Source organism: Pteronotus mesoamericanus, unplaced genomic scaffold (genome assembly GCF_021234165.1).
Source record: "Pteronotus mesoamericanus isolate MK-2021 breed Mesoamerican mustached bat unplaced genomic scaffold, CSHL_Meso_final scaffold_371, whole genome shotgun sequence".
Taxonomy (NCBI): Eukaryota; Metazoa; Chordata; class Mammalia; order Chiroptera; family Mormoopidae; genus Pteronotus; species Pteronotus mesoamericanus.
In genome coordinates this window covers 1,130,835-1,146,007 of record NW_026555314.1, presented here as the reverse complement: position 1 = coordinate 1,146,007, position 15,173 = coordinate 1,130,835, and the positions used below count along the sequence as shown (strand labels likewise).

Sequence of the window (15,173 nt, the reverse complement as noted above, 5' to 3'; positions counted from 1 at the left end):
GAGCCCACACTTACCTTCCTAAAGGAACCCCTCTTTCCTTGGGGATCCCTCGCGCCCCGTCCCCGCCGCGGGACCCCTCCGGGCGGGCGGTGCAAGGCGACCACGGGAGAGACACGGGCAGACGAGCAGGCACCCAGCTCTCAGCAATCCCACCCGGGTGACAACGGGTCTCCCGTTCGTGACCTAGGACCCCAAGCTGGGCCGAGGTCTGGGCAAAATGTTTGCACAGAAAAATATTTCTTGTAACTTAACCAGAAGGGGGAAGGAGGCTGAGGCCGGAAGGAGTTGGACATTTGTAGGGATGGGACACGCCCTCACTGGCCTTTGTCCTTTGTCGGGGTGGAGCCAAGGACGCCTCTGTCATGGAGACACCCTGTTCCTACAAATACTGCTGTCCTTTGACCCTTGCCTGTCCCACCACCATGGGTCTGGAGCTCTACCTGGACCTGCTGTCCCAGCCCTGCCGTGCCGTCTACATCTTCGCCAAGAAGAACGGCATCCCTTTCGAGCTGCGCGCCCTGAATCTGCTCAAAGGTGGGCCCCCGATCTGCTCCCCAGGTGTCTTCGGGCCCCTGCCCCCGCAGGCTTCTGCCCCGGAAACTCCCTGAGTGTCTCCACTGGAGGATGTCCTGGGCTGTGTTGCCTTGGACAGACCTCCTCTGAACTTTAGCTTTCCCCTCTGAAAGTGGGGGATAATGTTACCTTCTACTCTGTGGGGTGGGGAGAAAACTGGGATTTTCAGAGTTGCAGCCCTAAACAGCATGCATTTAACTTCATAAAGTTTAAAGACCTTGGGGAGACTACCATGCTGTGATGAGAATTAAGAGGTGGGAAGAGCTGAGCCGCCCCTCCCCCTGCCCACCCCAGCCCTGTCTAGTTAACTTCTCTTCAGGCACCCGAAGCTCCTGGCTGCATCCACCAAAGCCCCTCTGACGGTCTGGGAGGTAGCAGGGCACGGAGGCCAGCCCCTCCCCAGTCAGGGGGCCTGATGTGGGAGGCCGACAGGAGGGAGTGGAACAGACAAAAGTGCCTCCTGACCCCTGCTGTTTCTCAGCCCCACCCGGCTCAGGGACCCTGGTCTGGCCTGGGGAGGTGAGGCAGAGCAGAGCAGCTGTGCCCCTTGCCCTGTGGGCCTTTTCTGACCTCTTCCTCCTCAGGCGAGAACAGGAACAAGGACTTCCTCCCAACTGATGGCCTGCAGAGGTTGCCTGTCCTCAAGGATGGTGACTTCTTCTTGGGAGAAAGGTACTTTCCTTCCCACCCACCTCCAAAGCGCCCAGCACACTGGCCTCTGGCTCTCCCACTGTGGGCCCTCCCAGACCCCACAAGCACTGAGGGCCAAGGTGAAGGAAGTGATGAGCACAGATGGCCTGGAGTGAGCCCAGGGTGAGCGGGGGCTGACGTAGCACATCACTGTGCCTCTTGTTTTCAGACTCTGCTTCCCTCCAGGGCCTCCCCACCCCCATATGCAGGATCACTAGAGGAGAGGGCAAAGAGAGACCTTTGTCCACCACTGGACAGAGATGGGGTTCAACAAGTACAACCTGAAAGGGCCTCTCCTGGCACTCCCCGGAGTCCTCCAAGACCTGAGGACACAGCTCATGGTGTGGGTTGGCACCTGGCAGGAAAAGGACGCAAGGTCGGGCACTACAGCAGTGATTGCTGGGGGCCTGTCGGAGGGGCCTGCCACAGATCTGAGGATCTGCTTCCCCTCTCGATACCTGACCCATACACTCAAGCGTGCACTGTGAACTCGCCTTGTGCCAGCCCCATGCGGGCTTCCAGAGTTCCAGGGAGCCTTTTCTGAGTTGTGCAGCCTTGGACAAGGCACTTAACTACTCGGAGCCTCAGTTTCATCATGTGCAAAAGACATAACAAGAGGGCCACTGCTGGAATAGCACAGAGATGAGGTTCTGTTTTCTTTGATTTTTAAAATTTATTTATTTTTAGAGAGGGGAAGTGTGTTGCAGCCTCCCCAGGCTGGGCAGGTCCACTCGATCCTCAGGTAGACAGAAGAATATGCATGGAGCAGCAGGGATGCTTGACATGCCTTTATTCAGGAGTCACAATGGCCACAAGCCCCTGTGGGGGGAGTCACACAAGCCACAGCCCATGTCTATGTCGACTTCCTCACTCACTCCCCGTTTCACTCCCCCTCTCTCTGTGAGAAGTCCCTACCTCATTAAGTATAAGCACAAACAAAGCTGACTCCAGATCAAAAAGTGAGGTAACCTAGCATGAGCTGCACATGCGAGCCTACTCAAGGCTAAGGGGCAGTTTATCAGACCTAGACTAAAGGCCATGAGACCCAGGTTCAACTGTGAGAACACAGCTTTATCAGACTCCTTCAAGGTTGTGCGAAGCTGCTCCCGCTAGTTACCCACACATCTGGGTGAGGAAGCCGCTAGGCTGCCTCCACTCAGCCTTCAGGAAGGGAGGGAGGAAGAGAAAGAGAGAAACATCAATGTGTGGTTGCTTCTCGTGTGCCCCCTACTGGGGACCTGGCCTGCATCTCAGGTATGTACCCTGACTGAGAATCGAACTAGCGACCCTTTGGTTTGCAGGCTGGCACTCAATCCATTGAGCCACACTAGCCAGGGTGCAGAGATGAGGTTCTTAAAGTACAAAGCAGAAGGTCTGCTTGAGAGTCAGTGCCCAAGACAGAGAAGAAAGGAGACTCAGGAGGATACAGTCAGGGGAGACAGAGGAGGCAGTGCCCAGCGTGCTGGGGATGGAAGAGGAGGCCATCAGATGCAGAGAAGCCCAGGACCCCGCTGGGAGACAGTAGCAGCTGGGGATAAAAGCCACAACCCAGGGTCTTCACAGCCATTGCTCCTGCCTCTGTCCCTAGTGTGGCTATCCTGATTTACCTGAGCATCAAGTATCAGACAGCGGCTCACTGGTACCCTCCTGACCTGCAGACCCGCGTGCGCATCCATGAGTACCTGGGCTGGCATGCTGACCACATCCGTGGCACGTTTGGTGTGTCCCTGTGGGCCCAGGTGAGGAGAGCCATCTGGGGATTTGTTGACTGTCAGGGATCTGGGAGGAGACAGGGGCCAAAGATTGAGCCTGTACTTTGTCAGGTACTGGCACCGTACATTGGGATTCAGGTGCCTGAGGAGAAGATGAAGCGCAATAGGACTGCCGTGGACTGTGCACTGCAGCACCTGGAGGACAAGTTCCTGAGGGACAAGGCCTTCCTCATTAGCCAGCAGGTGACGCTGGCAGACCTCATGGCGCTGGAGGAGCTGATGCAGGTATGAGCTTGGCTGGTGGAGCAGCGTTTGTGGGCAACATCCCTCTTATTGCTACCGCCATTAGATGGCAATGCTGAGGGCTAGAGAAAGTTAGAGTTTGCCCAGAATACAGAGCAAGTTTCTGGCTGAACTGACGCTGGAGCCAGGGCCTGCTGCTTTGCTTCTGGGCGGGGTTTCATCCTAGTGCTCCTGGGCCCTGAGATTGGCCACACTGCCCGGGCTACCCATGGAAGTTGGGAAACACACACGATGCCTGTGCCAGCGCTCTGGACCTCCGGAGGGCTGGGACCTCTGTATCCTGCCAACTTTCCCATCCTTGTCCTTGCAGATTGTGGCTCTTGGCCAAGACCTGTTTGCGGGACGGCCACGACTGGCTGCATGGCACCAGCGAGTGGAGGCTTTCCTGGGTGCTGATCTGTGCCAGGAGGCTCACAGTGCCATCTCAAACATCCAGGAGCAGGCAACCAACAAAAAACTTCCAGATCTTCCCTCAGAAGTTTATTCATATATGCTGTTTCGTATATCCAGTATCCCCTGAAGGGTGTGGGGTAAGGTTGATTGGGGGGTCAGAAGATTAACAGTGTTCATTCTGTTTCTTACTGGTCCCTTCTTACCTTTTCCATCTTGTCTCCGTCTCTTGTCTCTGACTTCTGGAGGAAATCGTCACAGGTGGCACATTGCCCTTGGCAGTGCTTCTCTTTAGGTGTAGCAGATGTAATCAATAAAAGATTAAAACTTACCATATCTATGGAAAGAGCTCCTAAAATTCAATAACATGAAGGAAAACAAAGCAACTAAAAATCAGCAAATGCCATCATCGGTCTTTTAAATATAATGAAGACTCTGAACACCTTGATACAGAACCAAGAATTCTTGGTTTGCCCTGGCCGGTGTGGCTCTCAGTTGGTTGAGTGCCATCCTGTAAACTGAAAGGTCGCCGGTTTGATTCTTGGTCAGAGCACACGGCTGGGTTGCAGGTTTGGACGCCAGTTGGGCCTCTATGGAAGGCAATCAATCGCTGTTTCTCTCATACATCAATGTTTCTCTCTCTCTCTCCCTCCCTTCTCCTCTCTCTAAAGTAAAAATAATTCTTTGTTTCATTACATCGTTGTATTATATACATGGAGTAAAATATGTTCCAGGGAACTTCATCATAGTTAACAGAAGGAACTTACTGTGCTGGCAGGTTCTGTGGTACCAGTGGCTTGGCCTGTTCTCCCAGCCCCTCAGGAACATCATGGGCCAGGCTGGACTATGTGCTGTCCCCAAAACTGAGGGTGAAGTCAGTCCTGCTCAAGCCAGCGGGCCTGCAAGTGTGTGTGTGTGTCAGATGGCAACCCCCAAAGTTCTGTCCACTGGCAGATGTCAGTTCCTGGGAAGAGTGGGAAGGTGTGATGGTCCCTTTGCAGAGGTCAGGAAGCCCAGAGCATGGCTCCAACCTTCCTGGGTCCCAGGATGGGGCCAGGACAGTTTCCTGGGAGGCCTTAGCTGGGTGCTTCAGAGTGCCAGGGCTGCTTTGGCGTGCTCCCCACCCCGTAGGGTGGGCACCAACATAGTCCAGTGTGGACACCAAACCATGGCTGTCCTCTGGATCCATGGAGGCCGTGCCTACAACCCAGCCCTCGGCATCCCAGACTTGAGAAGAAGAGAAGCCCTGGGGGCGGGGCTGTCCAAGAAGAAGGCCTGTGTAGGCTGAGTGGCAAATGGACGGAGCTGGAGCGCGCGGCCACACTGGGTGAGGGCACTCCAGCCATGGCAGGGTGTTGCACAGGGAGCATGGGGTCAGACTTGGACTTTAGAAATCCCCTTTCTTGCTGTGTGGACCAGGACCAAGGGCCTGGGGCAGACGCAGGGCAGCTGTTCTGGAAGCTGGTGAGGTTGGCCAGGCCATCCAGAGGCTTGGTGGGGTGATAAGAGATGCAGAACGTACAGCGACAGCATGACAGCTCCTGGCGATATAGGGGTGGGGTTGGGAAGAGGTAGAGGAAAGACTCCTAGGGGTCTGGCTTGATCCCCAGAGGCTGGGGCGGGGGGTGCGCTTGAGGTGGGGAGCTCTGGAAGAGGGTAGTCAAGAGGGAGGTGCCTTTAGGATGGTTACTTGGTGTGGAGACAGGAGAGGCCTGGGCTGGGGGTGGCGGGGCATGTGTGTGTATGTGTCACAGGCACAGTGGGAGGGAAGACAGAGAAGACCTTAAAGTCCTGAACTGTGTGCCTGCCAGTTCCTCCCAGCCTGTGTCACCTCTACTTAAGGGCTGGTGAAAGCCACCCTGGCTGCCCCAAGCAAAGATCAGGGCAGCCCAGGAAGGCAGGTGTTTGGCCTCTTCTGGTGAGAGGGGCAGGAGGTGGGAGTGTCCGAGGGCTTCCAATGCCCTGCAAAGGAGGAAGAGGGCCAGGCTGGGGGCCCTGCTTTTGGAAAACTCACGACCAAACCTCAGCAGGACCACAGCCCAATTCTTGAGAGGCCAGGAGGGGTGGCAGCTTGGCAGGGCACCCAGAACTAGGCTTTAGGGAAGGGCACAGACCACTGGCCCCATTTTATGTAAAATGCAGCTTGCCCGAGGGTGGGAACTGGGCTCTGACAGCCAGCAGCCCACGGGGGATCAAAACAGGAGGACCCTTTGAGCCCCTCCCCTAGACCTGGGGCCCAAGGGAGAACTGGCACAGGAAAGAAACCTGGAGACCCCTTGGGGAGGGTGTCCTTAGCAGGTCTGCCTTTCTCCCTCTGAGTAGGGAGCCTGATGTCAGAGAGCTGGGCTTGGAGGCAGAGGGCAGGTTGAAGTGGAGCCAGGAGGGGAGGTTGAAATAGGGCCCAGGGAGGAGCAGAGTTTGGAAACGGAGGCATGGACCAGTTTGGTGGGGTGGGGCCCCCTGAGATGTGGGAATGGGGAGGTCCTCCCCTGGAGGTGGAGTTGGAGAGAAACCCCATCAAATAACCTGGTTTGTAAGAGATGGAGCCGCCCAGTCCTGGCAGGGTGGGGAGATCTCTTGCACCGCCCACCCCACTCTCCCTCCACCCCCCACCCCACCCTCAGCATGGCCATCCTTTTATACCTGAGTCACAAGTACCAGGCGGAAGCGCAATGGTACCCACCAGACCTGCAGGCCTGTGCCACATCCACGAGTACTTGGTGAGTCAGCACACTGCCTGCACCAATGTCTACCTGCGCAAAGTGAGCCTACCTACCCTACTGCACAGGCTTGGGCAGGAGCCAGGATGCCCAGAGCTGGAAAGACCAGTTGGCCCATTTACTGCTGCCCCTCCGCTGTCCTGGGTAGACATGGCTAATCTGTCACAGCACGCTTTCCCCTGAGCCTGAATGAAAGCTCAGAATCCTTCTGAACATGGAGACCCATAGGGCATCACTGACGGATGGTGGCTGGGGAGGAGGGCAGAGGAGGCCGAGGAGCTTGGAGGAGCACAAGATAAATTGCACCGTCTCTTCCCAGCCCAGTTTCTCCTGCCCCACACTCCCAGGCAGCCTGTGGACGCTGCACAGCTGGAGCGGCTGCTGGGGAGGCTGATCCCTGCTCTGCAACACCTGGAACAGTACAGGGAGGTCCTTCCGAGCAACTGAGTGCATCTCTCTGGTAGAACTCACGGCACTTAATGGAGCTGATGCAGGTGAGTTTCTCCTGTCTCACACGCTGGGGGTTACAATGAACAGGGCTGAGCCTTCAGCTCCAGCTGCCCTGTCTTCCCAACCCACTGCTGTCTGCTGTGACTTCTTTTGAGGCTGGCCCTGGCTGGCAGCATGGTAGCCTTTGTAGAGGCTGCCCTGGGCCCTGAGCTGATTCAGGAGGCCCACAGGCTTGTACTTCAGCCTCGGGAACCCCCTTCCCCATTCAAGAGGCCCAGTGAGAGCCCCAGCTGGCCCAGGAGCTAGTGCAGGTGCTGCCCACTCTCCTGCTCACTGCTATCTGCAATAAACACGCTGTGCACCCTCTACTTGCCTTTAGCCTGACACCTGCCCCAGGAAGTGGGGTTTCAGCATTTCTGAACAAATAGGGAATCTCCCAAGATCACACAGCAGAGTGCGCAGCACTCAGTCTTCCCCAGTGTCTACATTTTTCAGCCACCAGGTGGTAAGTTCCAGGTGCATGGCCTGGCCACTGCTAGTCCTACCCGAGGCAGGAAGTTTTTGGGCTCCTCTGCATGCATAGTCAAACTGCCTGCCCCTCGACTCCGCTGTGGCATTGTCCTCAGTGTTCTGACAGCTCCTATTCCTCTCTCTCCCACTCCTTTTCTAGCCACAGTTCAGGCTAGATTGGTCAGCGGATACCCCTAGTTTACTTCTGGACTCTTCTAGGGTTAGATCTCATTACCCATCCTCCTTCTGGACCCTGCAAAGGCCTCTTGGTCACATTCCACAGGGAAAGCCTGGCCCTGGGAATTCCCTTGAGTGGGCCCTTTTCAGACACTGGCCATGGGCACACACATGCACGGGGGCTGGGGGGGGGGGGGGGCGGGGGGGAGGGGAAGGGCATAGTCACAACCACCCCCTAGTCCTCTACCCTCCCACTCGCACTCCTGAGCGAGGGGCCTCTCCCCAGCCTACTCCTGGGTCTCCTCAGAATCCTTGCTGGTGTCGGAATTCCAGGCTTCATGGCTCCGTGACAACACCAAGTCAAACGAGAAGTTCCAGAATGCGGAGTTCTGGGCCTAGGTCGGAGGGGGCTTGTGGGCGCAGGACCAGGGGCTCAGGCTGCATATAGGCTCAGGGCCTGCGGGCTGTGGTTGGAGGGGGCCCAATACGTGTCTCAGCATGGGCCTGGAGCTCTACCTGGACCTACTGTCCGCGTCCTGCCGTGCCGTCTACATCTTCACCAGGAAGAACAGCATCCCCTTCGACTTCCAGTTTGTGGACCTGCTGAAAGGTTGGCACCGCTGTTTCCCCGGGGTAGGCCTGGCCCTGGGAGCAGGCAGGGCATAAGGTTCGGGTGTTTCTGAAAAGTGGAGACAGAGACCAGGGAGACTGCCTTGGTCTAGACTCCACAGGGGAAGAAAAGTTTCCAGAGGGAATTGCAGGCTGTGCGCCCGTCCAGCCTGTCTTTGCCAGTTACCACGGATTCTGCCCTACTCTGATGAACAGGCTCTTAGTGGGCAGAGAGGGAGAAAGAGCTGCAGAGGGTCCCTTGGGCTCCCACCCAGTGCCCTTACCTCCCTCCTTGTTGGAGTCTAGAATCTTGTTAGCTGCAGCACCTGCTGATGAGGTGGCAAAGGTCACAGAGATGTGTGGTCATCCGGCATCTAAGAGTCCAAATGCTGCTTGGGTCCACATCCATCCTCCGCTGGCATTCAAACCTGCTCCGGGTGACGCAGACTCTGGTGAGGCTCAGAGTGCCGGCCTCCAAAAGTCCCCCTACATCCAGTACAGAGGGGGCTCTAGAAGCTCAATTTGCAGGAGCTTCTAGAACAGTGATTTTCAACTGGTGTGCAGTAAGAATTTTTCGAATATACAATACCTGACTATCTAGTCAGGGGCACTGACCTCTGTTTTTCTTAGACTGTCAAATTAAAAAATGACAACAGCCAATACAACAATAGCCATCCAGTGTGAATAAATAAAAATTATGCCTATTTTTTTCAGATTGACAAAACAGTTATTTTTTGGTGTGCCATAGAATTTCAGGAATTAGTTTATGTGCACCATGAGGCGAAAAAGTTTGAAAATTGCTGCTCTAGAACATGAAGAGGATAACAAGAGCTCCAGAAATGTTCCCAACCAGAGACATCTGGTCAAGGAAGAGTTAAAACTTCTGCCCCACACAGGGCTGGTTGCCTGTGAAAGGTTCTTTTTGAATTCCAGCTGTGCTAGGCTTGGGGCTGCCAGCAGCAGGCTGTGGCTTCAGGCCTGGAGTTGGGGGTGGGGCCGGCACCCTCCAGCTTCTGTGAGCAGGAGGGTTGTCCTGGTCACAGAGCCTGGGGTGGGGGCAGGAGTCCTGATCCTGGTCCCTTCTCTGCCACTGCACGGACTTGCCCTGACCCGGGGTGAGGCACGGTGTCTTCTGGGCCTCAGTTTGCCACTTTGAGCAAATGCAGAGGGGGCATTTCTGCCTCTGGGATGCCTGGCTCCCTCTTCCCGGGGGTACCAGCTGCTGCAGCCCTTCCCTGCCCCTCTCAGGTCACCACCACAGCAAGGAATACATTGAGATCAACCCCCTGAGGAAGCTGCCCAGCCTCAAAGATGGAAATTTTATCTTATCTGAAAGGTAATGAAACTGGAAAAGTCGGTGTTCATGCTGCCTGTCACTACCAGAACCAATAAGCAGAGACAGGGATTGAATCTCTATGGGCACTTTATTCAGATGGCCGGCGATCTGAGAAGATGGCCGGTTATGTAGCCTAAGAGACCGTCTTACATCTCATCTCAAGCTGGCATGTTTATAAGGAGAAGAGTGTAGGTAAGGGGTTTGGAGTTCAGGAAAAAGATTAATCAGATAAAAGGGGCAGTCTAGCAATTTCTCTAGCATCCTTTTTTCATCTGCTGGCCCACGATTCTATACCTGTGTCCTGGTCAGCTAACACTCCCTCCCTGGAGCGCAGTGACTCAGATACCACCTCATGACTTGCTGCCCTCCTGGGATCCAAACGTCGAATTGCGGTGGGTCTCCTGGAGTCAGCGTGGGTGCAGTCTCACATTTCAGTTCCTGGAACAATAGCTTTCTACATGTGTTAATCGTCATGTCTATTAATATATAACTAAAGCTACAAATTTTTAACCCTTGAGTTCCCCCATCAGTCACATTCTTCCGGGGGTCCTTCCACCATCTGTCTCTGTTCCTCCTGGGAGACTACCCTGGAGCCGACCTGCTAGTGCTTATTTACTTGCTTTACTATGGAAAATGTCACGCATACACTGCAGTAGACAGAATACGACCTGATGAGGAGTATAATGGCCCCCGTGTACCCCTTGCCCAGCTCCAGCAAATGTTCATTCAGGGGCCCATTTCGCTTCATCTGTACCCCGCTCTATTTCCCTGACTCCCGGCTACCCCATTATTTCACCCATAAAGTTAGGAATGCACTTCAAAGAAATAGGGGTCTTTAAAAGAAAAACAAAACCAAAAACCCCAAACCACTTCACCCTCACAATACCATGCGGGCACCTAATAAAATTAACAATACTTCCTGGATTTCACCCAATATCCAGTTCGCATTCAAAAGTCTCTGATTATCTCGTAAATATTTCCTTTGTAGTATGTGTGCTTGAATCAGGGTCCAGATGATCTGCAAGCACTGCAACTTATTGATCTGCCTCTTAAACCTCTTTTACTCTATAACCCCCCACCAGGCCCCGCCTTTACCTTTGCATTTTTGTCCTTTTTGAAGAAATGAGGTCCTTTGTCCTGTGGTGTTTCCACAGTTTGAATTTTGCTGATTGCATTCTCATGGTGTTGTGTGTTTTCTGTCCCTTCATTTCCCGTAAATTGGTAGTTGGATCTAGAGCTTTGGTTCATTTAGGGTTGATTGATTTTGACACTGCTTCACAGGTGGTCTCATAGTTTTAAAGTGTATCTTGCAAGCTGACCACAGACCAGGGCCTGGTACTTTCTTAAGGCTGCTATGTCAAAGTCCCGCCAACTGGTTGGCTTAGAACAACAGAAATGTATTGTCTCACAGTTTTGGGGGCTATGAATCTGAAATCAAGGTGTTGGTAGGGGCAGTTCCCCTGAAAGCGCTGGGAAGGACCTGTTCCAGGAGACTCCCCTAGATTCTGGCAGCCTCAGGAGTTCCTTGGCTGGTAGACAACCGCCCTCTCCCTGTGTCTTGTCACATTGCCTTCCCTCTGCATGTGTCTTTGTGTCCAAAAATCTCCTCTTTGTAAGGATACCAGTCATAGTCAATGAGAGTCCACCCTACAGACCTAATTTTAACTTGATTACCTCTAAAGACCCTATTTCCAAATACAGCCGAGTGCATTAGGACTTCAGTATATCTTTTTGGAGGGGCACAGTTGAACCCATGAGAATCTGCCCCCTGGCCCACCCAAACTCATGTCCTCCCGCCCTTCTTCCACTCATACTTTCTGATTCCTTTCTCCAAATTTACCACTCTCCTTTTTACCCCCATATCTCTGCACATGTCTGGACTGCCCTTCCTGATGCCACCTGCCAACTCCCACTCACTCTGCAGGTCCCCCTCCTCCCCTTGCTCACTAGTGGACTGATGGTCTTTCCTGGAGCCTTTGGGCTCTTCCTTCCCTTGGAAGAATGTCAGTGCCTACAGCCCACCTGTGGCTGGAAGCCCTGTATTGGGTCCAGGCCACCCTGGGGTGGCGGACAGTGAAGCAGAGTTGGGGAAGGCAAGAGCAGTGCGCTGACCTGCCCTTTCTGCAGCGTGGCCATCCTCCTCTACCTATGCCGCAAGTACAGCACTCCCTCACACTGGTACCCGCCAGACCTGCACACGCGTGCCCGTGTGGACGAATTCATGGCCTGGCAGCATGCGGCCATTCAGGTGCCCATGAGCAAGATGCTCTGGATCAAGGTGAGTGGGTCATGGCTGGGGCTCACTGCTGGTGAGCTTGAGCAAGGGTTCCTCCATCCCTGAGCCTCATTTCCTCAGCTCCCTTCCCTCCTGCCTTACAGAGCTCTTAGGAGTGTGGAGTGAACCACTGGGTAAAAAAGAACCTCATAAAGGCAAGGGGTACTGCACCTGGGAGGGACTGATCTTACTTAAACCAAGAGAGGGCTCAAGAAATTCCATTCCAAACTAGGACATATCAGAGTCAAATGACCCATAGAGACCACCAATTTCAACATGACAAATAAATACAGGTATGTACCACTTAACAATAGGGATATGTTCTGAGAAATTCATCATTAGGTGATTTTGTTGTTGTGTGAACATCCTAGAGCATATTTAAACCTAGATGGTGTAGCTACTACTTACTTAGGCTATATTGTGCAGCCTATTGCTCCAAAGCTACAAACCTGCATAGCACATTACTGTATGAAACAACATGACATTAGATCAAGTGCAAGAAAAAAGGATGTAGTCAAGAGATGTGATAACCCAAGATGTATGAGGCGGATGCCGGCATAACACAGCACACTGTTTTACAGAAAAACTTTTTTATAAATAGAAAGAATATTCTCTAAAAAAACAATAAAAGTATAGTATAGTAAATACATAAACCAGAGAGTCATTTATGGTAATTATCAAGTATTATATGCTGTACATAATTGTATGTTCTATATTTTTATAGAACATAAAAATGTGTGGCAGCACCACAAACACGTGAGTAATGTCCTTGCACTGCATTATGACAGCTATGAGGTCACTAGGCAATAGGAATTTTCAACTCCATTATAATCTCATGGGATCACAGTCATATATGTGGTACATCATGGTGCACGACTGTAACAAGTGCACGTGCCAGTACTTTCTTATCCTATACTTGTGACAGACATCACTAATCAATCACAGGATTCCTTCCTACTGGGATCTCAAAATTCTTCTGAACAATGATTGCAGGTAACTTTTCCCAACCAGAACTTTTAAAGAGGTGAGACCACTTTCATTCTTGGTTCTGTCCAACATCTGGAGGGTCAGGCCTGAGGCACTGGGGTGCATCCTCCTCTTCCCTCCTCTCCCCACCCCTGGCCAGCTGCTGATCCCGATGATCACAGGTAGGGAGGTCCCAGCGGAGAAGACAGAGGAGATAATAGCAGAGGTGAATAAAAACCTGCGGCTCTTTGAGGAGAAGTTTCTGCAGGACAAGATGTTCATCACTGGAAACCACATCTCACTAGCTGACTTGGTGGCCCTGGTGGAGATGATGCAGGTATGGAGTTTGGTGGTGGGGAGACAGAGCCCAGGCAGAAGTGGGGCACCTTTGTGACCAGTGGGGTCATAACTTTAAAAAAAGCTGGTGAAGAGGGAGACATGGAGCTGTGGTAGCCAAGCCTGGGTGGCTGAACTTGACCTGGGGACCACAGGAAACACAGAGAGTTTTGAACCAAGGAGGATCGCCATCATCCACGCTTCACAACAGTTCCTTAGTGTGGGGAGTGGGTGGAGGGCAAGCCTGGAATAGGGAGAAGAACACAGCATTTCTTGTTCAGTCAGCCAGGATCCTGGATGCCTCCGCCTACTCATGGACTCTCCAGGCAGTGTCCAGAAGCTTCCAGAGTGACCTTCTGGCTGAAGTGCTGTTCTTCCAGAGTTCCAGATAGCTGCACAGAGCAGCTCCTCTGGCTTTGGTTCTGAGAGGCATCCACTGGGCATTTTGGGGCATACGTGGGTGGGGGTCATGTATTTGGCTTCTTCATGCAGGAGAGCGTGGCCAGTTCTGACCTGGCTGGCATGCAGGATGGCCAGTTTAGACCCTGGCTGCTCTTGCAAGTCTAGCATAATCTCTGGCCAGTTGCAATGTGGCCACTTTGGTCGTTGGTCAATGTGCACTGCAGATCAGAACCAGGAGAAATCGTTCCAGATTTCCTGCCCCAAGCAGTGCAGCCCTTATGTTTCATTCCCACCCCTTAATTTCTCCCACCCCAACCTCTTATGGGCCTCCTGAGCATTTTGGATGCGTGTTTCTTAGGCTTCCTGCTGGGTCTTCCATTCCAGCACCTTTGCTTGAACCACAGGGAGGTTCAACATGGGGGAAAAAGAAGTGATTCCTCCCACCCTTATCTGGGGGCAAGGGGCTTCTCTGGAAGAAGGCAGGACCCATGGGAGGCTTCACGCAGGAAATGTAGAAGCCACTTGGGCCAGGGTTCACTTCACAGAGAGATTCGTGAGCTTTGGAGCAAGACCAGTGATCAAGAACCCTGGGGGATTCCAGATCTTCCATCCCTATCCCACACCTATTACAGAGCCTGTGACCTTTTTGTCCAGGCCTCAGGGATCAGCAGGCAAACTGAGGCTGTAGGAGGGGAGCCGGGGGCGGAGGGCTGGTCTCCAGGCTGACCGTGCCTTCCACTTTGTCTATCCACAGCCCATGGGGGGCAACCACAATGTCTTCCTTAACAGCTCCAAGCTGGCTGAGTGGCGCATGAGGGTGGAGCTAACCATTGGCCCCAACCTCTTCTGGGAGGCCCATAGCCGGCTGGTAAAGTTGGCAGAGTGGGATTGTTCAACGTTGGATCCAATAGTCAAGGAGAGGATCTGCGAGTTGCTGCTGAAGTTCAAGTAGAGCAACTCATCCTGCAGGTCTGGATGGTTCAGCCGTCTGGCCCTCTTTCCTTGGCAGAGACACTGAAAACTCCGTGTGTTTGCCTAATAAAGAACTGGAACAACCGCTATGGCTGCTGAGCCTGAAACAACTGGTGTGAGCGTAGGGTCTGATGTGCGAGTGGGTGGTAGTAGGTACTCCCAGCTTCCAAAATAATTTAAGGATTAAGGGTTAAATATGACTAACGTGTCAATAATAGTTATTGATGACTTTAATACTTCACTTTCAATAATGTATAGAATAACAAGACAGAAGACCATCAGGGAAATGGAAGACTTGAACAACACTATAAACTAGTCGGATCTACTATATGTATATACAGAACAATCCACTTAAGAACAGCAGAATAAACATTCTTTTCAAGTGCATGTGGAATATTCCCCACGACAGACCATATGTTAGGCCATAAAATCTCAATAAGTTTAAACAGATTGAAATCTGTTTCAACAACGTATATTCTCTGAACACATGGAGTGAACCAGGAAGTCTGGGTGCAGGCGACATGCTCTTAGCCCACACTCCTGGTTCCAGCAACTGCCAAAGCCTTGGGGCTTATGGTCAGCATTTGGTGACAGCTCTCTGCACTCTAATCGCACATCCTGGAGTTTGACAGCTTTGGTCTTCCTCCTCCTGTCAGCACATTCCCCGGGTTTGTTTTTTTAATCTTCTCTTGGCCTCTGTTTGTCTGTCTTTAAAATGATGGGGAGACATCCAGCAATCCCACTTCTGGGGA

The 15,173-nt window shown here is 52.8% G+C and overlaps 2 protein-coding genes across 2 annotated transcripts; both read left to right on the top strand.

Annotated features, from left to right (window-relative positions):
• Positions 1 to 347: 347 nt before the first annotated feature.
• On the top strand, positions 348 to 3,999 carry LOC129086347 (glutathione S-transferase theta-2B-like). The gene is made up of 5 exons (XM_054592813.1): positions 348 to 534; positions 1,158 to 1,245; positions 2,852 to 3,002; positions 3,087 to 3,260; positions 3,589 to 3,999. The coding sequence occupies exons 1-5, from the start codon at positions 363 to 365 to the stop codon at positions 3,796 to 3,798; spliced, it is 795 nt and encodes a 264-aa protein (XP_054448788.1). The 5' UTR covers positions 348 to 362; the 3' UTR covers positions 3,799 to 3,999.
• Positions 4,000 to 8,023: 4,024 nt separating this feature from the next.
• Positions 8,024 to 14,401, top strand: LOC129086348 (glutathione S-transferase theta-4-like). The gene is made up of 5 exons (XM_054592814.1): positions 8,024 to 8,135; positions 9,383 to 9,470; positions 11,598 to 11,748; positions 12,872 to 13,048; positions 14,204 to 14,401. Exons 1-5 carry the CDS (start codon positions 8,024 to 8,026, stop codon positions 14,399 to 14,401), a joined length of 726 nt encoding a protein of 241 aa, XP_054448789.1.
• The last annotated feature ends 772 nt before the right edge of the window (positions 14,402 to 15,173 follow it).

What these genes read in the sequence shown, in the direction of transcription:
- LOC129086347 (XM_054592813.1), top strand. Translation starts at nt 363, where the DNA reads ATGGAGACACCCTGTTCCTACAAATACTGCTGTCCTTTGACCCTTGCC. An exon ending in GTGTGTCCCTGTGGGCCCAG is followed by an intron (nt 3,003 to 3,086) that starts GTGAGGAGAGCC and finishes GTACTTTGTCAG; the next exon opens with GTACTGGCACCGTACATTGG. An exon ending in CGCTGGAGGAGCTGATGCAG is followed by an intron (nt 3,261 to 3,588) that starts GTATGAGCTTGG and finishes TTGTCCTTGCAG; the next exon opens with ATTGTGGCTCTTGGCCAAGA.
- LOC129086348 (XM_054592814.1), top strand. Translation starts at nt 8,024, where the DNA reads ATGGGCCTGGAGCTCTACCTGGACCTACTGTCCGCGTCCTGCCGTGCC. An exon ending in GTTTGTGGACCTGCTGAAAG is followed by an intron (nt 8,136 to 9,382) that starts GTTGGCACCGCT and finishes TGCCCCTCTCAG; the next exon opens with GTCACCACCACAGCAAGGAA. An exon ending in CCCTGGTGGAGATGATGCAG is followed by an intron (nt 13,049 to 14,203) that starts GTATGGAGTTTG and finishes GTCTATCCACAG; the next exon opens with CCCATGGGGGGCAACCACAA.